The 25,400-nt window shown below is 38.9% G+C and overlaps 1 protein-coding gene across 2 annotated transcripts in view; it reads right to left on the bottom strand.

Moving 5' to 3' along the window:
* LOC126463160 (pre-mRNA-processing factor 19) overlaps positions 1 to 25,400 on the bottom strand; it is a 47,863-nt gene that overhangs the window by 13,646 nt on the left and 8,817 nt on the right. For both annotated transcript variants that reach the window (XM_050096131.1, XM_050096132.1), the window contains exons 4-10: positions 5,919 to 6,057; positions 5,415 to 5,609; positions 4,805 to 4,990; positions 2,984 to 3,184; positions 2,559 to 2,700; positions 2,164 to 2,368; positions 1,068 to 1,232 (exon numbers count right to left, since the gene is read on the bottom strand). In XM_050096131.1, coding sequence (XP_049952088.1) covers positions 1,091 to 1,232; positions 2,164 to 2,368; positions 2,559 to 2,700; positions 2,984 to 3,184; positions 4,805 to 4,990; positions 5,415 to 5,609; positions 5,919 to 6,057 — 1,210 coding nt within the window. In that variant the 3' untranslated portion in view covers positions 1,068 to 1,090. The remainder of the gene's footprint in view (positions 1 to 1,067; positions 1,233 to 2,163; positions 2,369 to 2,558; positions 2,701 to 2,983; positions 3,185 to 4,804; positions 4,991 to 5,414; positions 5,610 to 5,918; positions 6,058 to 25,400) is intronic.

Genomic DNA, 25,400 nt, shown 5'->3' with positions numbered 1-25,400 from the left:
CCAACAATCTGCAGCAGAATTAAAGTCATGATCGTTCCCCCCCCCCCCCCCTCCTGTTCACCGTGTTTAAGGCTAACCTCTTGTCAGTAAAATGTAGCGCTGAAACTGTTAGTTCAGTTTCAGCGCCAGAATCAAACTGTAATTCCTATAATTTGCTACCTAAAACTATCCTCTCACTGGCTACACGAGCTGCCACATTACCAATCGATGAGCAGTCCTCACTGACACTTGGTTGCAGTTTATAGCAAAGGCAGATTCCAGATGAAAAAAGAATGATAGGAAGAAAAATAAGAGCAAACAAAAAAGTCAACATGATGATGAAGATGACATGGCAATGAATTAGAAATAAAAATATATTTAAACCAATTAATTGGATAAAAATGACAGTCAAATTCTTTTGATTAGATTCAGAAACAAAAAAGTATGACATTACACGAGCTTCAAACCTACAACCTTCAATACGGTAGGTTAATTCGCTAATCACTGCACTAAAGTAAACACTGAGGCATGTTATTGTATATATTTGACTGTGATCACCCAGTCAAAATGATGAATTGCAACCTTCAAAAACTGGGTTTCACACAATGTTGTGCAAAGGTTATCTAATGTGTAAGGTGATCTCTGAGATTTTGATAACCGCATATGTGACAATGAATTGCATCTGGTGCAGAAGTATCCAGTAGTACTTAGTGATCTGTATGAAACGTGTGTATTTAATTAGCACTGGTGTGTGTGTGTGTGTGTGTGTGTGTGTGTGTGTGTGTGTGTGTGTGTGTGGTTATCATGTATGATGAAATACAAAATAAAAGTGCTAGACCCATGATTTGAGATCCAGACACATCAAGAAAGAATGCCAGCAAGGAATTATAAATGCACTACCAATTATTGTAGCAGTATGCAATGGAGAATGGTTTGGGAATGACAGTGAGCACTCTGAATGGAGGAAACCAACTCCAATGAATGAAATATCAAGTAATTTTAAATAGACTACAGATGCAATACGCTTACGCATAAAAGGAATTCTTGAGACTGGATTCCATTAGGAAAATAAGCTTATATAAACTCACCAGTTATTACTGATTTCTTTCAGTTACATCCCATAGAGTTTCAGAGTTCTGTCCATGCTAGTAGATGCAATGTACTGCGAGTGACGGCCAAAGCGAACACCTGTAGCCATAGCTGTGTGGTCATTGAACACTTTTAACTCTTGCCACTGCTTGCAAAGATACACTCTGGAACACAAGGAAAAATATTATCTGTTACAGTTTATAGATATTACTTCAACACACACAAACAAAATGCTCCAATCTTCCAAAACAATCTCTCTAAATATTCATTATCAAAAATCTTTTATTCGGTACTGACGCTATGTTAACTGTGATAAGAATAAAACGGCACCAATGAAATTGAGCAGAACTTCCAGCCAATGTAACCTCAAACTTCATAGAGAAAGAAACGAATGTGTGGAAAGGTTCCATTGTCTTCAAAGAACTATATCAAACCACAAATGTGCTAGGTCAGAAGTCCAAAACAAAGCATCAAAAGATTCCATATTGTTGTACCATATACAAAATCTAGAGTTCCCATAAAAGTCAAACAAACTAATTTTCAAATCATACCTTCTGCCAACCATGACATATAGCTCAAAGACCTGTATGTTATCAAAAAAAGAGACTTCAGCAAAATACAAGCTTGCGAAATGAAATTTTTGTGATTCACTCCGCAAAAGACAAGACAAGACGGAATTAGAGAGGAGTGCATTAGGAATGACATGCAACTGACCTGCACAATGGAGGAAAGATACATGCTGTGGCAGTTGAAATGGTTTGGACATGTGCTAAGGATGCAAGGAACTAGAACCCCAGCCATTACTTGGAAATGACAGTACATCAAAGACCTGCTGGATGTCCCAGAAGATGGCTAGATCAAATAAATAACGGAGAACACTGCAAGATTTAAAAAGAGATGAAGTTTGTAATGAGAGGAACAGATGGAGGTATATTGGCCACCAAAGTCCTGGTCACCTTTCTGAAATGATTCCCAGATGGTGACTGATGCATTGATTAAATTCAAGTTTACTCTTGTATTGGCACTTTGTGTTCAGCCCATCGCTTCTCTAGATACACATCAGGTCACATTACTGAACATGTCCAGTACACATACCTGACATCTGTTCCTGCAACAGCAAGATAAGTTCCACTCTGGTCAAAGCACAGGTCACGTATTTCATAACCTTCATCCATCTGCAGCGTTTTGAAGTTCTTCAATTTTCGCAAATCCCACAGTTTTACACAAGCATCATCTGCAGCTGTAGCTAAGTAATAACCATTTTCTGAGAATGATATAGCTGTTATTGGTCCAGAGTGACCTGCAACACAAAACTGACATTCATGAAGTATGATGTGTTTCGAATGTACAAAACATTCTTGTCTTCATAGCAAAGTCTTAACTTTTTCCTTGTTAGATTTCATTATTTACCTTTGGTAATGAATACCATGAAACATGAAATCGAACCCTAATGTTAATTTCTCAATCCAGTAAAAATAATGACACACTACCTGGAAAGTTTGCCACATTAGATTGTTCTTTCAAGTCCCAAATCTTAACTTGTGAATCTGATGTTCCTGTTCCAAATATAAGACCATCAGGGTGAAACTGTGCTGTTGTCAGCGCTATACCTGATGACCCTTGGTCAGCAACCTGAAAAACATCATATATTTTAGTGCAATATCATGTCATTTGCAAAAAGTTTTTGCATATCTTAATAACACTAAAATCAAACTGTGTAAGGAAAGTATGAAAATGGACAGTATAGTAAAGGAAATAGATTGCTAAGAAATTAGTCAGAAATGATACTATTGTTTAATTAATCTTAACTTATCTGAAAATTAAAAAGAAATTGATTGCTTTGTAACCACTTACAAATATCTAATTATGCTACAACAAAACGTAACAAGATAGTACTCTAATAAGCAAAACTTACTTTCGTAAGCAATCTTCCTGATCGAATATCTGAAAATGCCCAGTGCTGATCAGTAGAAGTTGAAAGCACATAATCTCCAGTGGGATGGAGGGAAAGACCTGTTACTGGCCCATCATGCGCTCTCAGCATCTGAGTAGTCTGTGATGTTGGTACATTCCATACTCTAATTGTAGTGTCAGGTGAAGCAGTGATCACCAAGTCCTGATAAATAAGAAAATATATTTTTTGACCTTTTTGTAAAAAGTTTCAAAAAAGATTTGAAACTGGATGAGTTCATATATATTAAAAAAATGAACTCAGGGCGGACCCCTAAGCCATATAAAGTACCTAAATACTAACACAATGGAAAGATTTGCAAATATCACAACTATGTTTTGCCAACTGTTCCGCAATTTTGAAAACACATTTTTTATAAATGATTTTAAATACTCTGCTGACTACCTGTGGGAGTCAATTTGTTATCTATCATGTGTTTTGTTCCAACAATAAAATCACTCAAAATAAGCTTATAGATAAAAGCATTATTGGAAACAATATTAAAACATAATTAAATTGTAAATCTTTCGTCATACATACATTCCTGACAGGGTAGTTAGAACTAAACTCAATGCAACTGGTAAGCGTATACTGGGAATTTGTTATAGCCCACAAGGCAACAAACACAAAGTATGTCTCAATTACAGTATTGTGCTATATAATGGCAAAAAAATGAATGACATACTGCCCATGTAAAATTGAGTGACTGGTTATCATCTTTTATTTTTCTATAATTTTTTGTGGAACAATGAAATGAATACATCACAAAGCCGAAATTGGCTTTAACTAGCAGGCACTTGCTGTTAAGCATTTTCCAGTGTGTTAATGTCTTTGAAAGCTAAGAGCATTTCCTGAATAAATTCCCTTTGCTTTTCAATCAGCTTCTGTAAAACAGATATTGTATGAATAGTGGATGGATCTTTCTAAATCCTATTTGTAGCTCTGTGTGTGTATATTCTGTGGTATTGCTCTCACTATGGTGTTAAGAATTCTGATACATAAGTTGTACAAGCACACAAGCAAAACGTACACCTCTGTAATTATTAGGATCAATATTGCCATCTTTCTTGTATATTATGTTGGCTTTCTCCAATTTTTGATGAAATTTTCAGTTTCTGTTACATACTGTGAATGTAAATCACTCTGATACATGTTTTTCCCCATATTCAATTGGTTTTGCATTAATACCATCTAAAACTGTAACTTTCCAATTCTTCATAGCTTTCGACACTACTATTAGTATCTCTATTATATCATCTAAACTATTTGTGTCATTTTCTACAATTTTTTCTTCCGTCTTCTGAGTACTTCCACCATATCACGTATTTCTAAAAGGACTGGTATATTATTATTCTGTTGTATTACTCAAAAGGACAGTGTTTTCTGAATGTTTTTATGGCTTTATACTGTACTATCTGCCACAACAAGGTTGGAATCACTATGTTAATGGAAGACTATGTTGTTAATACAATGACCCCGACCTGTGTTAATAACATAGTTTCTATGTTGTTAACACAGTGACCCCAACCTTGTTGTTGGGTGAACCTAACCCATTTCTTTATACAATTTCTTTCACAAATGCCATGGCTCATAGGGGTGGACATCAATCATGTCTTTTGCTTTCCCCCCCACTGCTTCATCAAGTTCCATTCCATATCTATTGTATTCCCAAAATTGGCTCAGAAATTATGATTTCATTGTAACATTTATCATGAATCTAGTGAATGAGAAAAAGTTCCACAATAAAATGCACAAAAAGGAAGTTTTATGGTATTAAAAACTAACCTCTTCTGGATGATATATAACTCTTGTAACTTTCTTTGTGTGTCCTTTGAGGATAGCAACAACCTGTTCGGTGTCTTTGTTAAAAACGGTTGCATTTCGATCATTACCGCCTGTTAAAATTTTACTAGTATCAGCACTATGAATGTCCAGCGAAAGTATACCTGGTATGCTAGCACTATGAAGACCCTGAAAGAGAAAACATAATTTAGCAAAACAAAAGATTCACGACAAAGGTTATACAGCATTATGAAAGACCACTTGCAGTTTGTTGATAGTAACTGAATAAAAAAGAAAAAGTTAAAACAACTGAAATAAATTTATCAGTGATAAATTTGAAAAGATGGGACTTCATTGCCCATCCGACGAATGCGAAAGTATTTTAGACAGACTGCACTTACACCATCGTTTCTGAAGACAATGTATTTGTCTGAAATATTATTTTTTTATGAAACAAATATATTTAATAATATGTCAATACCACTTATACTGCACTGCTATGTCTATATCATGTTATCTATTAATACAATTGTAAAATCTATATAAAAAATAAACAAATGTGTCTGATGGATGTTTCAGGCATGTACAATGTAAGATGAACATATTTTCTTACTGGATGAGAAGCTAATGTATGGAACGTGCGAATAGAATCATGAGACACAAGTTCCTCAGGAACCGTTCTTCCACGTCTTTTACGTTCCTGTGTTAGAACTGTTGCCTTATCCTGTAGTTTCTGTATTACTTCTGCCGTCATTCCAGCTTGTTCTGTTGGTTGATTTGCAACACCACCAGCTTCAACAGCAATGGCCTGTAACAAATGATGAATAAATTTAACGAAGTACAATGCTGATAGTATTTGTGATGTGTGAAGAACAAAATGTGTCTGACGATGGCACAATGGCAATACAATCTAGCTTTGTCTTCAGTGAGAAACGATTAAACACAGAATTTCTATACTGTTCAATGAAATATAGGAATTCAGATGGAAAACAATTATGCACAATTAACCAAAAATTCGAATGTAAATTATTTCTCAATCAAAAAAGATAAAAATGTTGAATAGTAATATTAATGACAGAGATCTACAAATTTCAATGTGAGTGACACTAATACTAACAGGTTGTGGTATGCCTGCTGGATTTGTGGTGATTCCGGCCTGAGGTTTCAAAGTTGCCAAAGCCTCTCTAGCAGCAGTAACCTCCTTTGTGAGTCTCGCTATAACACGGCATGCAGCATCATGTTGATATAACGCATGGCTGCAACAAGAAAATCAGAGTGCATGACAATGTTTCAAAAGAATAATTCACATGAGAAAACTATAAAACAATGAGGCAGAATATTTCTGTTTGTACGAAGTTGATAAAAAGACCTGAGATTACAAGCAAACATGCTCAATAAATGATCTGCTCTCCTGTTTGTAAAACAGAATAAGTCAGTGTAGCTGCAGCAAGAAATTAATTAATAATTTCAGTCGTTTCATTTCTAGCTCTCCTTCGGTGTGGTTTTAATTCTATATGAATTAACTGTTATGGCTTGACATTTATATGACAGCTATTCAACTTCAGGCCAGGGAACTCAACAATGAATTAACATGTGTTTGAAACATAAGTGAGATGAGTGTAAAATGCAAGTGAAATAACTAGAAAATAAATATACACAGCTAATTGATTGCTAGAGGGAAAAAAACGGTTCAGTTAACTGAACTGACAAAAACAATTAACACGTTAACTTTGTCATTCACTTAGACATACCTTGCAACTTGTTGGATGTGAGGTGATATACAAATGCAATAATTGTATTACCAACTAAAAACAAGAATACAACTGGTGTTACTTGACACTCTTGTTCAAAAATGTTTCTTTGTTAATGCTGTCCATACTATGTTGTATTCTATAGAAAAAAATGACTGACATCTCTTGCCAGACACCATGAATGAGCACACACTGTGTGCATGCTTCCACAATGAAACTAGCACTCTGCTGATTACTGTATGCTGAAGTGGACATTTAAAGGGCATTAAAGCTGTAAACTTATACGGAACTTGAACCTATTTTTGGCTTTTTTCAGGCAATGTTTATTAAGTAAGCACTGATGTAAAGCTAACTTCCTACAACTTCTTCCACAAAGGTTCTCCTATAGATGAACACACAGGAGAATGGCTTGGCTACAGCTAGAGGCTGACTTCTTAAAACACACACACACACACACACACACACACACACACACACACACACAATCTCTTCCTCGTTTCCAGCATATTCTTGTCAGGTTCTCTACTGGTTACTCATGTTGGGCACTTAAAGAATTGTAGCGGGTAAGAGCTCTCTTCTTGTGACCATTTCTCATCTTTTCAGTATTCTAAGATAATACGCATCTTCAAAATGGAATATAGCAGCTTCAGATGCGACACAAATGGAGAACAAAGAACTGACGGCTAGAGAACATGAAAGTGCACTAACACTGAACAATTTAAATACCAGTATCAAAAAATTATTTGAACAAGATAAACAGATCAGTCTAAACAATCATTTACTCCGATTTGGTATGTGTGAGACAGGGAAACTTGCAGGCAAGAATTTCACTGAAACTTCCTGGCAGATTAAAACTGTGTGCCGGAGCGAGATTCGAACTTGGGACCTTTTCCTTTCGCGGGCAAGTGCTCTACCATCTGAGCTACCCAAGCACGACTGATGCCCCGTCCTCACAGCTTTACTTCTGCCAGTACCTTGTCTCCTATCTTCCAAACTTTACAGAAGCTCTCCTGCTAACCTTGCAGAACTAGCACTCCTGAAAGAAAGGATATTGTGGAGGCAAGGCTTAGCCACAGCCTGGGGATGTTTCCAGAGTGAGATTTTCACTCTGCAGCGGAGTGTGCACTGATATGAAACTTCCTGGGAGATTAAAACTGTGTGCCGGACCGAAACTCGAACTCGGGGCCTTTGCCTTTTGGGGGCAAGTGCTCTACCAACTGAGCTACCCAAACATAACTCACACCCCATCCTCACAGCTTTACTTCTGCCAGTACCTGCTGTGAGGACGGGCCGTGAGTCGTGCTTGGGTAGCTCAGTTGGTAGAGCACTTGCCCGTGAAAGGCAAAGGTCCCGAGTTCGAGTCTTGGTCCGGCACACAGTTTTAATCTGCCAGGAAGCTTTATATCAGTGCACACTCCGCTGTAGAGTGAAAATTTCATTCTAGATCACAGGCGTCAGGTAGTTAGCTTGGACCTCGGTCAACATAACCTCACTCAAACAATAGTCGATTTATGTCTGCACCATAAAGTTCTTGATTGAAAATGTCAGTTTACGAGCCTAATTCTCATCATTTGCAGGAGGTGTTAACTGTTTTGTTTCAATATGAAGAAAACAGTGGTTGAGTCTCATAATGCTCTCAAGTACTTATGGTAAGGAATAATGCTCTCAAGTACTTATGGTAAGGACACTATTAGTGGAAGAATGTGTAGTGAGTGGTTTCAACTCTTTAAGAACGTAGACCGGCTAGTGGCGAAAGGGAGAATGTTTTTGAAAATGCAGAATTGGAAACATCGTTGAGTGAAGTCGCGTGTCAAACTCAAGCAGAAATGGAATGATTAGTGGGAGTGGCACAGCAAGCCATTTCAAAATGTCTCAAGGCTATGGGCATAATTCAGAAAGAAGGAACTTGGGTCCCGTGTGAGCTGAAACCAAGAGATGTTGAACGGCATTTGTGTGTTTGTGAACAGTTGCTTCAGAGGCAAAAATCGAAGGGTTTTCTGCATCGCATTGCGACTGGGGATGAAAAATTGGTTCATTATGATAACCCTAAACGCAAAAAAATCATGGGGATATCCCAGCCATGCTTCCATGTCAACGGCCTAACCAAATATTCACAGCTCCAAGATCATGCCCTGCATTTTGTGGGACCTGCTCGGCGTGTTAAAACCCAAGTGAAACAATCACAGTTGCTCGTTATCGAATGCAATTAAAGCATTTGAGCAGAGCATTAAAAGACAAATGGCCACAATACAGCGAGAGGCACGATTAAGTGATTTTGCAGCACAACAATGGTCGATCCAATGTTGCAAAAGAGGTCAAAACGTACTTGGAAACATTAGGATGGGAAGTCCTACCCCACTCGTCATATTCTCCAGGCATTGCTCCCCCTGACTATCACCTGTTTAGATCAATGGTGCATGGCCTGGCTGACCAACAGTTCCGATCTCATGAAGAAGTCACAAATTGAATAGATTCGTTAATCGCTTCAGAAGATGAACAATTTTTTCGACACAGGATTCGTACACTCACTGCCCGAAAGATGGGAGAAAGTAGTGGCCAGCGATGGAAAATACTTTGAATGGTTGAATGGTACACGTGTAACCAATTTGTTTCATTAAAGCCTCAAATGTTGGGGGGGGGGGGGGGGGGGGCGGGGAAACGCCAGAAACAAAGTTATACACCTTGTAGTAAATAATAATTGAAATGTTTACTGCAGCCTTTTGGTACCCCACTTGGGATTCCATGTGGGGGAAAAACAAAAACATGCACAAACACATACACACACACACTTATAAAAGCACACTGTGGAAAGTTACATTGATGCAAGTGTGAAATGAATGTTTTAAATTTTAATGTTCTGTTGTGTGTAATAATGTTCAATCAAGTATTTTTCTTCATTAGTCATTTCCTTCTATTCTGTTGCTTTAGCATTTTGCATTGTGAAACATGTAGGAAAAACTAAAGTTACGGAAGAAGTCTGCAAATGAATGAGACCTAGAATAAGTAATGCAAATAATAGAAGCAGAATCGGAACCAGAAGATAGTGATGTGCAAGGTGTGTGTGTGTATAGACACAGAGGACAATGTGTAAGAAATGGATGTCGATGAGACATTTTGAAAGAGGGACAATGAGAAAGTGATTGACGAGATACAAATGCTGTAGAGACCTACATACACCAGCAAAATTGGTATAATCAATGTAAGACCAATCAAGCAAGTGCCAGAAGAAGGATACTTTGTATAAATTAGCACTCTCACAATGATTTCCAGAATGTGACTTTCATTATGGAGACTTTCGTATGGTTTTTTTGCATAAAATAGTGGACAAAACTGTAAAATAACAACCCAAAAAGCACAGACAGTTTGTAATTTATGGAATGCGACTCATCCTTCTAATAAACGTAAGTGAATCCCAACATGTACAACAGAAATGTTTTTGTTTCATAGAAGATCTTGTAACTATGGAAGTACTAAAATCTAAAAAGAAAATCACTTTCTATTTTATGGTCCACAGACTGCATGCACCAAAGGAAAATATTCCCAGTTTCATTCTTGAGAAATAGGTTTTCTGAACTTCTTACTGACAGCAGAATCAATGAAGTGACCACTAGAGAGAATTTCGTCCTTTTAGAAAACTATTTACAAGTTTTGCACAGGAATCTTGTGTACACTGCCATCCAAGTAGTCATTTGACAGTGGATGGGAAATTGGTAGCTTTTCATGGGAAATACCCATTTAGGTTTTCATTAAGTCCAAACCATCTAGATACGGCATAAAAATTGGGGACCTCTGTGATACTGGATCTTCGTATGCTTTCAACTTGAAGGCAATGCACAGGGAAAGAAGGATCTACAGAAAAGAATCAAGGTACGAAGAGCTGTAATGGACCTTATGTCTCCTGTAGGAACTGGATACATCATTACAATGGACAACTCTTTTACGAGTGTTCCGCTTAAAGATGAGCTCTCGAAACAAGAACTATCTTAGACTAGTACTCTTAGAAAAAACAAACCCAAAATCCCACCTGATCTTCAACCAATGCCACTGAGAGCACAATTTTCATGTATGTTTGCAAAGACTACCAAGTGACAGGCATACATTTTGGAAGACAAAAAATCCTGACTGGAAGGCTCTTGCAAATGACAGAGGAAGAAATTTTTTGTTAGATCTAAGACAAGAACTTATAAAGCCTCACGTAAAGTTTAACAGAATGTCCACAGACGTGGGAACAGCACTGAAGTAATTGCTGTCTGGTGAAGATGCACGCCCAGTGACACGTCAATCAAACTCAATGGAACGTCTGCAAGGGACTGCCAGTGTTGGATGCTGTAAACTTTTTCTGAGGAAAAAAGACTGGACGTGTAAAACAAAATGAGGCCAGTCCTATTCTTTCATATGTAATAAACAGGCAGATATGAAAATGGAACAGTATGCAAAAATTGTATTGATTCGAACTGCAAGTGTGTAATTACCAATAGACACTACATTTTTAAAAAGAAAAAAGGGGAAAAAAGAGAATAAAAACGTTTTAATAATTTACATAATTTGTTAGCAACATGCCTGAAGTAATTTTTTTCCCCATCACACTGTTATGGTAAAGGATTATTCTTTTTTGATTGTTGTGATATTGTGTGTGATTACATTTGTTTTTGTAATTTTTGACATTACCATGTCTAACAATACATACTGCTTTGGGGTACTCTGGTAGCCCCCTTGGTATACCATGTTATTTTTTTTAGTTTGGTGTGCAAAAGGTTAAACATCTTATGCTGCTGAGGAAAAGTTTATGTGGCGGAGTCACAAGTACCTACATGCTCCAGATATGTATACATGCAGAACTGTATTTCTGCACCATTCTTCCAACAGCTGTTCACAGTTCTGGCTGCATCATTCGAGTGTGCATTATGTTTGCTGCTATGGTGCCTTACTGGAGAATTTTACTTTATTTTGCATTTTTCATTTGTTTTAATACTGCATTCTTCAATTCTACAAGAGAAATGTCACATTAACAAGGCTGCACAGACAGAGAGATCCTGGAGATACTAGCAGTGATAGTGAGTGTTATGTCTCTGATGTAAGGAGCAGCAATGAGTCATCAACAGAATCGCGAAGTTGTAGTCCTCAGGCTTGTACCTCAGCTAGTACTGCACATCAGTTTAATGCTTCTTCAAGAGATGCAATTGCTAGCTATTCATAATCTGAAGAATCAGAAAGTGACACCAAAATGCTTTGGAAAAGAGCATGCCTTAATGACACTCTGGTTTGGAAACAAACAGATTTAAGGCATGCATCTGACGACACAGCTTCAGGAAACAAATGTCAACTGGTTAAAGACTCAAGGAGTCTGTCATTTTTAAAATGATATTTCTGTTAGAAGATGTTCCAGTTCATGCAGATGAAACAAATCACTTTTGTGTGTACAGCGGGAAAAATACTTCACAACCTGTGCATTCTTGACAATCAAAGTGGAAAAATACTGGATTTAAGGAACTTTATTGTTTTGTTGCTATTTGTCTTCTAAAGGCACTAATAAAAAAGTTGAAAATATGTGACGATCAGTACAGAAATATACTGTTGAACACTTCAGTTTTCAGTGGTATTATGTTTGGAGGGAGTTTTATTTTACTGTTGAGAATGCTACACTTCAGTGATAAGTCTGAGAGTACTGAAGGCAACTGTTTGTTTAAAATTAGGAATAATGCTGATAAAATCCGTGAGACATTTCACAGTACACTTAATCAGCATCAGAAGCTTTACACCGATGGAAGTCTCTTCGATGGCAGGCAATGAAATTCTCAGAACTCCATCTATCGGTGTAAACCTCACGATTCCAGTACCACTAACTTCATAACCAAAGAGAGATTTGAAAGTACATGGATTTCCCTAATCTGTTAATAACTAGGCTTCTACTGCATAGTTACACAAGCAGCAACATTATCTGTATCATTTTACAATTTTTTTAAGGAACCATTTTTGCTTCTCCTGTAAAATTTAGGAAAATGTAATTACAAGGTTTTCATTGCCTATCAGCATCTCGTTTTTCACAGTCAATTATCTTTTAACAACTTATTCCATCAGCAGATTTGAGACAACGACATTTGTGCTATGTGACTTGAGGTGTAAGATATCACTTTATAGAAAATGACTGGTAACACACTCAGTCTTTCTAAGTTATGAAAGATGTTGTGACATTTAAGAAACACTTTTATCAGCGGTTACATTTCGGACAGCATATTAATAAAGAATTGGTTTACCGTATTTACTCGAATCTAAGCCGCATTTTTTTCCGGTTTTTGTAATCCAAAAAACCGCCTGCGGCTTAGAATCGAGTGCAAAGTAAATGGAAGTTCTGAAAAATGTTGGTAAGTGCCGCCAGAACTAACTTCTGCCGTCGAATATATGTAGTGCTACACAGGCATACTTTGCAGACACAAAGATAAATACTGGCGCCAAAACCTCTGCGTCAGTAAATAATTTTTTTTAAAAAAAAGGTTTAAGACGAGCTTTTTTCTCCGCCCCGAGTTTCGACCACTGCATTTTCATACATTATCCAATGAAGTAAATACAAATTCCGTGTTGTTTATCTTCAAATGTAGCAGCATTTCAATGTACTACGAAAATCCGACTGGCAAGACTATTTGGGATGTTTGTCAATATGGCCAACTCTACGTTCTGAATTTTTTCCTACCTGTGAGAAGAGATGGTTGCTAATAGTAACTTTTATGAATTGCGAATCACATGCAGTATTTTCTTCAACATAAGAATAATACGGATATATACAATTTGCCATGTATTCTTTCGTGTTTGCTGCTATCTCATTTAAATCCTGTCTACCTAATAACCTACGAAACTAGTGTGAGACAGCAGCAAATACGGAAGAATATACATATCATGTCATGTTTATATTCGTATTATTCTGATGCCTAATAGTGATACAGTCAGAAATGAAGCACAGCAATTGACTAGATTTTTAAATCTAAGATGACTAATTTCTGTGCAGAATGTGATGTACAAAAGAGGCGTCTGCAAAGATTTTCAAACGGAGAAAAATTTTAGCTAAACTGTCGTTCAGAAAATCTATCATACGCAGTCTATTATTTGGTTCTTGTTGATCATTATCAAAAAAAGCAGCAGTATAATTAACAACAAATAGCAGTCTCTTGCCATTGTTTCGCTAATGAGACAATTCCTTTCTTTTTTTATTGTAAGCGGCGGTGGCGCGCACGTAAGCAAGCCATGCTGCGAGCGGCGACAGGTCATAAACACTATCAGAATGCGACAAACCATACATGACACAGTACAATAATGCATTTTCAGCCTAGAGTGACGTAAACACTTATAACAAAGAGAACGGCACTTATCAGATCAAAGAAAAATAAGCAACCCATTCAAACCAGACGAAGCACGCCTGACGCATAGCAATGGCTACCTGGTAAAGCTTAACTGCTAAGCTTACGACTCGAACCAAACTTCTGTAGCTGTATCGTCATTTATTCTACCTAAATTGTGTCTCATATTACAATAGACCAACTTTGTTTCGATTTGGAGGTGCGGCCTAAAACTTTTCTCTCCCCTTGAATTTCGAGTCTCAAATTTCAGGTGCGGCTTAGATTCGGGAAATATTTTTTTCCTCGATTTCGAGTCTCATTTTTCAGGTGCGGCTTAGATTCGAGTGCGGCTTAGATTCGAGTAAATACGGTATTATTATTTGCGGGCAATGCAAGGTACAAGGGTGCAGCATGTGAGAGAGATAGACAATGAGTTTTGTGTGTTCACCTGCTGTGGGCCACTTGTTGTCAGATATCACATCTTGAAGGTGTGTTGCAACCACGGAAGAACACCACTCACATCAATAGTGGCATCACAGAAGACAAAAAAGAATTTTTAAAAAACTGTCAGTCTGCCTTACTTTCTTGGTCATTTGGCTTCACAAAAAATGTTATTCTCACTGAACAAGATAACTGTATTCAAACATTTGTGGTAAGATTGTAATATACTTATCTGATGACAATTAGCTCAATGTGTAAATAGGCTTAGAGTGGTGTTTCAAGAAGAAATATTGTTGGTCAATACATAAAACTGAGAAGGATTCCAGTTTCTTTCAGACTTTAGCACTGAAAACACTGCGAAGGAGAAGTTGTACATTTATCCGGAGTTTACAAGTTGGTCTGGATAGTAGTTAATTTTATGAAATAGGCAACCATGAAGAATATATTACATAAGATGGAGTAAACCCATAAACAAATTAAACTTGTGCCAATGTTTAAGAGAACATTACCTGTAACAGGGACATATTCTGTATGTTGACAATTGATATTCCAGCCCAGACCTGTTTCTCTGGATACAAAATCATAGACAACCACACGTGGCACAGTTTGAAAGAATAGGTGCAACATGCCAAAACTGCAGATGAAATTGAAATGGGGAGAAGGATTTTAAGACAACTGAAAAGATGCTTGCTATCAAGTGGTATGACGAAAAGAGAAGTGTGGATGTTGGTCACTTGTAATACAACAAAATGGTTGAAACAGAGAAGACTAACAAGAAATACCGGCAAAAAAGAACGAAGTGTATATTGTTGGGATGGTCCCTGATGTCACATGCTGTAGTGAATCTCTCATAATGAGCACATCCTATTTTGGGAAGATGCAAATTTCATCACAGGTGACACTAGTCGCAGGCACTATCACTCAGTGTTGTTGAACAGCACTGATCACCCATTGAAAATTGCAGCAATTCTGATAAATACTTACTTGTTAGCCAAAATAAGTCTGTATTTCTGGTAAGTCATAATTTTCACAACTGTCACAGAATACTTTCCACTGAAATCTTCCCACAACATACTACATATCACCACGGTTTCTGGTAGGAGCTAGATGACACTGTGAAAAGGGCTTCAAGAGAACCAACATAAGGGAATAGTATGGGAGTACTCAGCATCCTGGAGGACAAACAAAACAAGGAAAAGTAAACTGTAATGTGCTGAGAACATAAAATGAGGTTAATGATAACATATTTCTGGATCAAGCCAAGTGAGAAATAGAAGTGGGCAAGCCCATTCTCCCAACAGTTGGGAATTCCAGGTTTACCACGTAGCAGTCAGACAAACATTAAAGACGTCATGAAAATCAAGGTCAGGAAGAACAGTAGAATCTGATCATTACCTCAATCTGATCATTACCTCACATATGTCAAGTGTCATTGGATACAGAACAGGGTAGACAGCCACAGACAAATAAAGCAACTAGAAACATCAAGATAGACAGAGAGAAATTAAGACATAAATAAGAAAAGTACACAGAAGGAATCAAAACATACACTATGTGATCAAAAGTATTCAGACACCTGGCTGGAAATGACACAAGTTCTCGGTGCCCTCGGTTGGTAATGCTGCAATTCAGCATTGTGTTGGCTCACCCTTAGCATTGATGACAGCTTCCACTCTCGCAGGCATACGTTCAGTCAGGTGCTAAAAGGTATCTTGGGGAGTGGCAGCCCATTCTTCACAGAGTGCTGCACTGAGGAGAGGTATCGATGTCTATAGGATTCAGGTCAGAACTCTGTGCAGGCCAGTCCATTACAGGTACGTTATTGTCATGTAACCACTCCGCCACAGGCCATACATTATGAACAGGTGCCCGATCATGTTGAAAGATGCAACTGCCATCCCCAAATTGCTCTTCAACAGTGGGAAGCAAGTAGGTGCTTAGAACATCAATGTAGGCCTGTGCTGTGATAGTGCCACACAAAACAGCAAGGGGTGCAAGCCCCCTCCATGAGAAACACGACAACACCATAACACCACCGCCTCCGAATTTTACTGTTGGCGCTACACACACTGGCAGATGACGTCACTGGGCATTCACAATCCCCACACCCTGCCATCGGATCGCCACATTGTGTATCGTGATTCGTCATTCCACACAACATTTTTCCACTGTTCAACCGTCCAATGTTTACTCTCCTTACACAAAGCGAGGCATTTATCAGTGTGATGTGTGACTTATGAGCAGCTGCTTGACCATGAAATCCAAGTTTTCTCACCTCCTGCTTAAATGTCATAGTACTTGCAGTGGATCCTGATGCAGTTTGGAATTCCTGTGTGATGGTCTGGACAGATGTCTGCCTATTATACATTACAACCCTCTTCAACTGTCGGTGGTCTCTGTCAGTCAACAGACAAGGTCAGCTTGTACACTTTTGTGCTGTACGTATCCCTTCACATTTCCACTTCATTATCACATCGGAAAAAGTGGACCAGGGATGTTTAGGAATGTGGAAATCTCGCGTACAGACGTACGACACAAGTGACACCCTATCACCTGACCACATTTAAGTCTGTAAGTTCCGCGGAACACCTCATTCTACTCTATCACGATGTCTAATGGCTACTGAGGTTGCTGATACCTGGCTGTAGGAGGCAGCATGAAGCACCTAATATGAAAAAGTATGTTTCTGGGGGTGTCCGTATACTCTTGATCATAGTGAACAATGAATGGGAAGACACAAAGCTGAACTGTGAGGAAAAGAAAACAAGAAAAAAGCAACACAGATGGTTGAACAAGAACTGTGAAGAAATAGTAGCGAACTGTGCAAAAGTCTGAAGAGACTGGAGTGACAAGAACACCACAGAAAAATAGGAGGTTTTCATAATAATGAGGAAGGCAGTGGCAAAACAATAAAGTGGCCGAGAAGACAGAAGATAAAACAGGACCTGCACAAGTTTGAGGATACTTTTAGGAATAATGACAGTAATAGTGAACTCAAGGTGTTGGCAGCTGTTGCATTGCAGGCCAATGTCGTTACCAACTCATGTATTGTGTTACAAATGAGTATGATGAATTATGAGTCAGTTGTTAGTAGCCAGTCAGAATGCTCGTTTATTACAAGCTTTCAGAGCCAGTGGCTCCTTGTACTGGCAGAAGAGTTGAAGGAGGAGGAAGAGAGGTGAAGGAAAAGGACTGGAGAGGTTTAGGGAAAGGGATACAGCTTAGAAAAGTCGTCTGAATTTTATCCCAGACAACAGTTTCTCAAAACTCTGCAACTGGGAACTAGCACTACAATATGTCCTTGGTTCTTGCCATGCACCTGGCCTTGTTGTTGTTGTTGTCTTCAGTCCAGAGACTGGTTTGATGTAGCTCTCCATGCTACTTTATCCCGTGCAAGTTTCTTCACCTCCGAGTAACTACTGCAACCTACATCCTTCTGAATCTTCTTAGTGTATTCATCTCTTTGTCTCCCTCTATGATTTTTACCCTCCACACTTCCCTCTACCACTAAACTGGTGATCCTTTGATGCCTCAGAATATGTCCACCAAATGACCCCTGCTTCTAATGAAGATGTGCCACCAATTCCTCTTCTCCCTAATTCTATTCAGTGCCTCCTCATTAGATACGTGAGCTACCTATATAATTTTCAGCATTCTTCTGCAGCACCACATTTCGAAAGCTTCTATTCTTTTCTTGTCTACAATTTTTATTTTCCATGTTTCACATCCATATATGGCTAAACACCATACAAATGCTTTCAGAAAAGACTTCCTGACACTTAATCTATATCTGATGTTAATAAATTTCTCTTCTTCAGAAACACTATCCTTGCCATTGCCAGTCTACATTTGATATCCTCTCTACTTCAACCATCACCAGTTCTTTTGCTCCCCAAATAGCAAAACTCGTCTACTACTTTAAGTGTCTCATTTCTCAACTAATTCCATCAGTATCACCTGATTTAGTTTGACTACACTCCATTACCCTTGGTTTGCTTTTGTTGATGTCCATCTTATATCCTCCTTTCATGACACTGTTCATTCCATTCAACTGCTCTTTCAGGTCCTTTGCTGTCTCTGACAGAATTACAATGCCATAGGCAAACCTCAAAGTTTTAATTTCTTCTCCATGGATTTTAATTCCTACTCCACATCTTTCTAGTGCTGTCTACTCCCGGAGCCTTGTTTCGACTTAGGTCTTTCAGTACTCTGGCAAATTCTTCATGTACTATTGTATCTTCCATTTCATCTTCATATATGTCCTCTCATTTCCATAATATTGCCCTCAATTACATCACCCTTTTACAGATCCTCTATATACTCCTTTCCACCTTTCTGCTTTCCCTTCTTTGCTTAGGACTGGTTTTCCATCTGAATCTTGATATTCATATACGTAGTTCTCTTTTCTACAGAGATCTCTTTAATTTTCCTGCAGGCAGTATCTATCTTACCCCAAGTGATATATGCGTCTACATCCTTACATTTGTCCTCTAGCCATCCCTGCTTAGCCATTTTGCACTTCCCCCTCGACCTCATTTTTGAGACATTTGTATTCCTTTTTACCTGCTTAATTTACTGCATTTTTATATGTTCTCCTTTCATCAATTAAATTCAGTATCTCTTTTGTTACCCAAGGATTTCTACTAGCCCCCCATCTTTTTCCCTACTTGATCCTCTGCGGCCTTCACTATTTCATCTCTCAAAGCTACCCATTTTTCTTCTACTGCATGTTTTTCCCCTGGACCTGTCAATCACTCACTAATGCTCTCTGATACACTCTACAACTGCTGGTTCTTTCAGTTCATCCAAGTCCCATCTCCTTAAATTCCTACGTTTTTACAGTTTCTTCAGCTTTGATCTACAGTTCATAACCAATAAACTGTGGTCAGAGTCCACATTTGCCTCTAGAAATTATATATGCTGGCCTTAATTTATATTTATTCCTTCTGTCTCAACATTTCTTCACAGTAACTACTCCTTTCTTTACTCCATTTTAGTTTCCTACACCTTTCCTACATTTTTCGCTGTCGCCCCTCCCACCTTTCCTTCTCATCCTGTCCAGTAAGTCTCCCTTGACCAGGGGTTCTGAGTGACTTTACTAAACTGTATTCCTTTCCCTAAACCTGTCCAGTCCTTTTCCCTCACCCCTCTTCCTTCCCCTTCAATTCTTCTGCCAGAAAGAGGAGCCACTGGCTATGAAAGCCTGTAAAACTTAAATCCTTTTGTGTGTGTGTTCCCCCGCTGCCACTTGGAGTGTAGATTTTTTTATTATGGCAATCGCTTTTTTGTGTTGATGTTCATTGGCTTCACTCACAAGCAAGTTATCACATTTCAACCTAACCTAATACTCAGGCTATATACCAGTCAGTCTGTCAGCACATCTAGTTTTCTTTCTTTCACATTTGTTGGCTTTGCCAACTCACTACCAAATTGTTATATTCCAACCTAGCCTAGACCTTGGGCTATGCTACACATCAATCTGCCAGCACACCTATTTTTTTCCCCCATTCACATTTAATGGCTTCACCAACATACATTAAAATTGTCACACTCCAACTTAACCTTGGCCTCTGGCTCTACATGTCTGTCAGCACATATATTTTTCTCCAGTCACTGAAGAAATATGAAAATCGGTCACCAAACTTGTTGTTGTTGTTGTGGTCTTCAGTCCTGAGACTGGTTTGATGCAGCTCTCCATGCTACTCTATCTTGTGCAAGCTTTTTCATCTCCCAGTACCTACTGCAACCTACATCCTTCTGAATCTGCTTAGTGTATTCATCTCTTGGTCTCCCTCTACGATTTTTACCCTCCACGCTGCCCTCCAATACTAAATTGGTGATCCCTTGATGCCTCAGAACATGTCCTACCAACCGATCCCTTCTTCTGGTCAAGTTGTGCCACAAACTTCTCTGCTCCCCAATCCTATTCAATACTTCCTCATTAGTTATGTGATCTACCCATCTAATCTTCAGCATTCTTCTGTAGCACCACATTTCGAAAGCTTCTATTCTCTTCTTGTCCAAACTATTTATCGTCCATGTTTCACTTCGATACATGGCTACACTCCATACGAATACTTTCAGAAATGACTTCCTGACACTTAAATCTATACTGGATGTTAACAAATTTCTCTTCTTCAGAAACGCTTTCCTTGCCATTGCCAGCCTACATTTTATATCCTCTCTACTTCGACCATCATCAGTTATTTTGCTCCCCAAATAGCAAAACTCCTTTACTACTTTAAGTGCCTCATTTCCTAATCTAATTCCCTCAGCATCACCCGACTTAATTAGACTACATTCCATTATCCTTGTTTTGCTTTTGTTGATGTTCATCTTATATCCTCCTTTCAAGACACTGTCCATTCCATTCAACTGCTCTTCCAAGTCCTTTGCTGTCTCTGACAGAATTACAATGTCATCGGCGAACCTCAAAGTTTTTATTTCTTCTCCATGAATTTTAATACCTACTCCGAATTTTTCTTTTGTTTCCTTTACTGCTTGCTCAATATACAGATTGAACAACATCGGGGAGAGGCTACAACCCTGTCTTACTCCCTTCTCAACCACTGCTTCCCTTTCATGTCCCTCGACTCTTATAACTGCCATCTGGTTTCTGTACAAATTGTAAATAGCCTTTCGCTCCCTGTATTTTGCCCCTGCCACCTTTAGAATTTGAAAGAGAGTATTCCAGTCAACATTGTCAAAAGCTTTCTCTAAGTCTACAAATGCTAGAAACGTAGGTTTGCCTTTCCTTAATCTTTCTTCGAAGATTAGTCGTAAGGTCAGTATTGCCTCACGTGTTCCAACATTTCTACGGAATCCAAACTGATCTTCCCCGAGGTTGGCCTCTACTAGTTTTTCCATTCGTCTGTAAAGAATTCGTGTTAGTATTTTGCAGCTGTGACTTATTAAGCTGATAGTTCGGTAATTTTCACATCTGTCAACACCTGCTTTCTTTGGGATTGGAATTATTATATTCTTCTTGAAGTCTGAGGGTATTTCGCCTGTTTCATACATCTTGCTCACCAGATGGTAGAATTTTGTCATGACTGGCTCTCCCACGGCCGTCAGTAGTTCCAATGGAATATTGTCTACTCCGGGGGCCTTGTTTCGACTCAGGTCTTTCAGTGCTCTGTCAAACTCTTCACGCAGTATCGTATCTCCCATTTCATCTTCATCTACATCCTCTTCCATTTCCATAATATTGTCCTCAAGTACATCGCCCTTGTATAGATCCTCTATATACTCCTTCCACCTTTCTGCTTTCCCTTCTTTGCTTAGAACTGGGTTTCCATCTGAGCTCTTGATATTCATACAAGTCGTTCTCTTATCTCCAAAGGTCTCTTTAATTTTCCTGTAGGCGGTATCTATCTTACCCCTAGTGAGATAGGCCGATACATCCTTACATTTGTCCTCTAGCCATCCCTGCTTAGCCATTTTGCACTTCCTGTCGATCTCATTTTTGAGACGTTTGTATTCCTTTTTGCCTGTTTCACTTACTGCATTTTTATATTTCCTCCTTTCATCAATTAAATTCAATATTTCTTCTGTTACCCAAGGATTTCTACTAGCCCTCGTCTTTTTACCTACTTGATCCTCTGCTGCCTTCGCTACTTCATCCCTCAAAGCTACCCATTCTTCTTCTACTGTATTTATTTCCCCCATTCCTGTCAATTGCTCCCTTATGCTCTCCCTGAATCTCTGTACAACCTCTGGTTCTTTTAGTTTATCCAGGTCCCATCTCCTTAAATTCCCACCTTTTTGCAGCTTCTTCAGTTTTAACCTACAGGTCATAACCAATAGATTGTGGTCAGAGTCCACATCTGCCCCTGGAAATGTCTTACAATTTAAAACCTGGTTCCTAAATCTCTGTCTTACCATTATATAATCTATCTGATACCTTTTAGTATCTCCAGGGTTCTTCCATGTATACAACCTTCTTTCATGATTCTTAAACCAAGTGTTAGTTATGATTATGTTGTGCTCTGTGCAAAATTCTACCAGGCGGTTTCCTCTTTCATTTCTGTCCCCCAATCCATATTCACCTACTATGTTTCCTTCTCTCCCTTTTCCTACACTCTAATTCCAGTCACCCATGACTATTAAATTTTCGTCTCCCTTCACAATCTGAATAATCTCTTTTATTTCATCATACATTTCTTCAATTTCTTCGTCATCTGCAGAGCTAGTTGGCATATAAACTTGTACTACTGTAGTAGGTGTGGGCTTCGTATCTATCTTGGCCACAATAATGCGTTCACTATGCTGTTTGTAGTAGCTTACCCGCATTCCTATTTTCCTATTCATTATTAAAGCTACTCCTGCATTAACCCTATTTGATTTTGTGTTTATAACCCTGTAGTCACCTGACCAGAAGTCTTGTTCCTCCTGCCACCGAACTTCACTAATTCCCACTATATCTAACTTCAACCTATCCATTTCCCTTTTTAAATTTTCTAACCTACCTGCCCGATTAAGGGATCTGACATTCCACGCTCCGATCCGTAGAACGCCAGTTTCCTTTCTCCTGATAACGACATCCTCTTGAGTAGTCCCCGCCCGGAGATCCGAATGGGGGACTATTTTACCTCCGGAATATTTTACCCAAGAGGACGCCATCATCATGTAATCATACAGTAAAGCTGCATGCCCTCGGGAAAAATTACGGCTGTAGTTTCCCCTTGCTTTCAGCCGTTCGCAGTACCAGCACAGCAAGGCCGTTTTGGTTATTGTTACAAGGCCAGATCAGTCAATCATCCAGACTGTTGCCCTTGCAACTACTGAAAAGGCTGCTGCCCCTCTTCAGGAACCACACGTTTGTCTGGCCTCTCAACAGATACCCCTCCGTTGTGGTTGCACCTACGGTACGGCTATCTGTATCGCTGAGGCACGCAAGCCTCCCCACCAACGGCAAGGTCCATGGTTCAAATTCAAAATAAGCAGATCCAGAAAAGTTATTCTGGTGCTCTCCATACAGAAAACAAATGTTACCAATTCATATCTTTTGCCAAAATAAATTATCACATTCAGTGATTCTCACTGCTTCCATATCCTTATCACCCAACTGGTTATGACTAATGTCAATGAACTGCTAACTTCAGCACACAACAAAAACCTATCAAAACTGCAGTTGAGACCTCAGGAAATTCAAAAATGTCTAACAGGAAGCAGGGGCAGAGAACTGTTAATAAGAGTTAAGAAAGGGAATTGTCTAATGGTGTGATTGACGAATTCTTAAACAACCTGCTGACCTTTGAACCACCCGAAGAAAACTGGAATTCAAGCAGAACAAAGAACCAGTAATGAGACTGCACAGACAATATGATACCTACCGAAGATGGGATAGCAGCTGAAATGAGCAAGATCATGTCAAATTTGGAGGCCAAAGAAGTAACCAAAAGGATGGACGAATGTGATGGTAGCAGCAGTACACACGAAAGGGGACAAGAGGGATACAAATAACTAAAGAGTAATATTGCTTCTATAGAATGGATACAAGGTGCTGTTGAAACTCTAACTGAAGAGAGTACAAGAATAGATCTAGATTACAGGTGGAGATATCAAGCAAGGTTCAGGAAGGCAGAGGATGCATAGAACAAATCTTTAACCCAAAGCAAAAATATGAATATAGAGCTTTCGAACGAAAAGATAGTAGTAATATTTGTGGACTTCAGTAATGCATACAACTGACTCCATTCACGGACAGAATCTTTAAAAATAGGCTGAACAACAGAGGAAGAATTTGTAAAATTTAATGCAACGGATAATATTATGAGAAGTGACAATATTATGAGAGGAAAGTTGCCACTCACCATATAGCGGAGATGCTGAGTCGCAGATAGACACAACACACTTAAAGCTTTCGGCCAATGGCCTTTTTCAACAATAGACACACATACACGCACACACACAACTGGGGGCAGTCAACTGATACCACAGTGCCTGAGACTGTAGTCGTGTGAGTGAGTTGTGTTTGCATGAGTGTGTGTCGTGTTGAAAAAGGCCACTGGCCGAAAGCTTTAAGTGTGAAAATCGTTTTGTTGTCCCTATCTGTGACTCAGCATCTCCGCTATATGGTGAATGGTAACTTTCCTCTCATAATATTGTTACATTCCATCCTGGCTTTTCCATTGCTTAATATTACATAAAGGGTAGTTCCGACTCAGCATATAGCGGAGACATTGAGTCACAGATAGACACAACAAAAAGACTAGAAAGTGAGCCTTCAGCTAACAGGGCCTTTGTTGGAAATAAATACACACACAACTTACACGTGCATGACCACGGTCTGACAGCCGAAGCAAATCTGGTTTCAACAGCAAGTGTGTGCGAGTTGCGTTTGCATGAATGTGACTGTGTGTGTGTGTGTGTGTGTGTGTGGGGGGGGGGGGGGGGGGGGGGGGAATCCCCGCGCACATGCGTGTTTTGTCTATTTTTGATGAAGATCTTGTTGGCCATCTGATAGTCTTTTTGTTGTGCCTATCTGCAACTCAGCATCTCCGATCTCCGCTATATGGTGAGTAGGAACTATCCTCCTCAATAATTGTTATTGATTTACACAGCTCAGTCAGTGGAGCACTTGCCCACAAATGTCAAAGGATCCAGGTTTGAATCCTGGATATGCTAAGTTTCAAGTCGGAGCCCACTGTATTGTAGATTGAAAATCAAAATTCAAACAACAATTCTCTAGGCTGTGGCTACGCCATTTCTTCACTATTTCCTTTCATCCTGCAATATTCAGGGAGAACTTCTATTAAGTTTGGGAGGTAGGAGATGAGATGTTGGCAGCGAAGAGAGGGTCGTAAGTTGTGCTTGGTTGCTCAATCATTATACCACTGTGAAAGCAAAAGGTCCATGGTTTGAGTCCTAGTCTGGCACACAGTTTTTATCAGACAGGAAGTTTCACCCATACCTCTACCTGAAATTTCCCTACTGACTCATACATTCTTGTGCTTGCAGTCCAGTGTTTAATGGGTTTTGTAACCGCTTTTTGCTCTTTTTGATTATCCTTTGTGCTTTAACCCTGGTAAACAAAGTCCACCATGTTCTCTTTGGGTTGTTCAATCTTCGAAGTGT

Source organism: Schistocerca serialis, chromosome 1 (assembly GCF_023864345.2).
Source record: "Schistocerca serialis cubense isolate TAMUIC-IGC-003099 chromosome 1, iqSchSeri2.2, whole genome shotgun sequence".
NCBI lineage: Eukaryota > Metazoa > Arthropoda > Insecta > Orthoptera > Acrididae > Schistocerca > Schistocerca serialis.
Note: the sequence above shows the minus strand (reverse complement) of the source record. Positions and strands in the feature narration are given on the sequence as shown.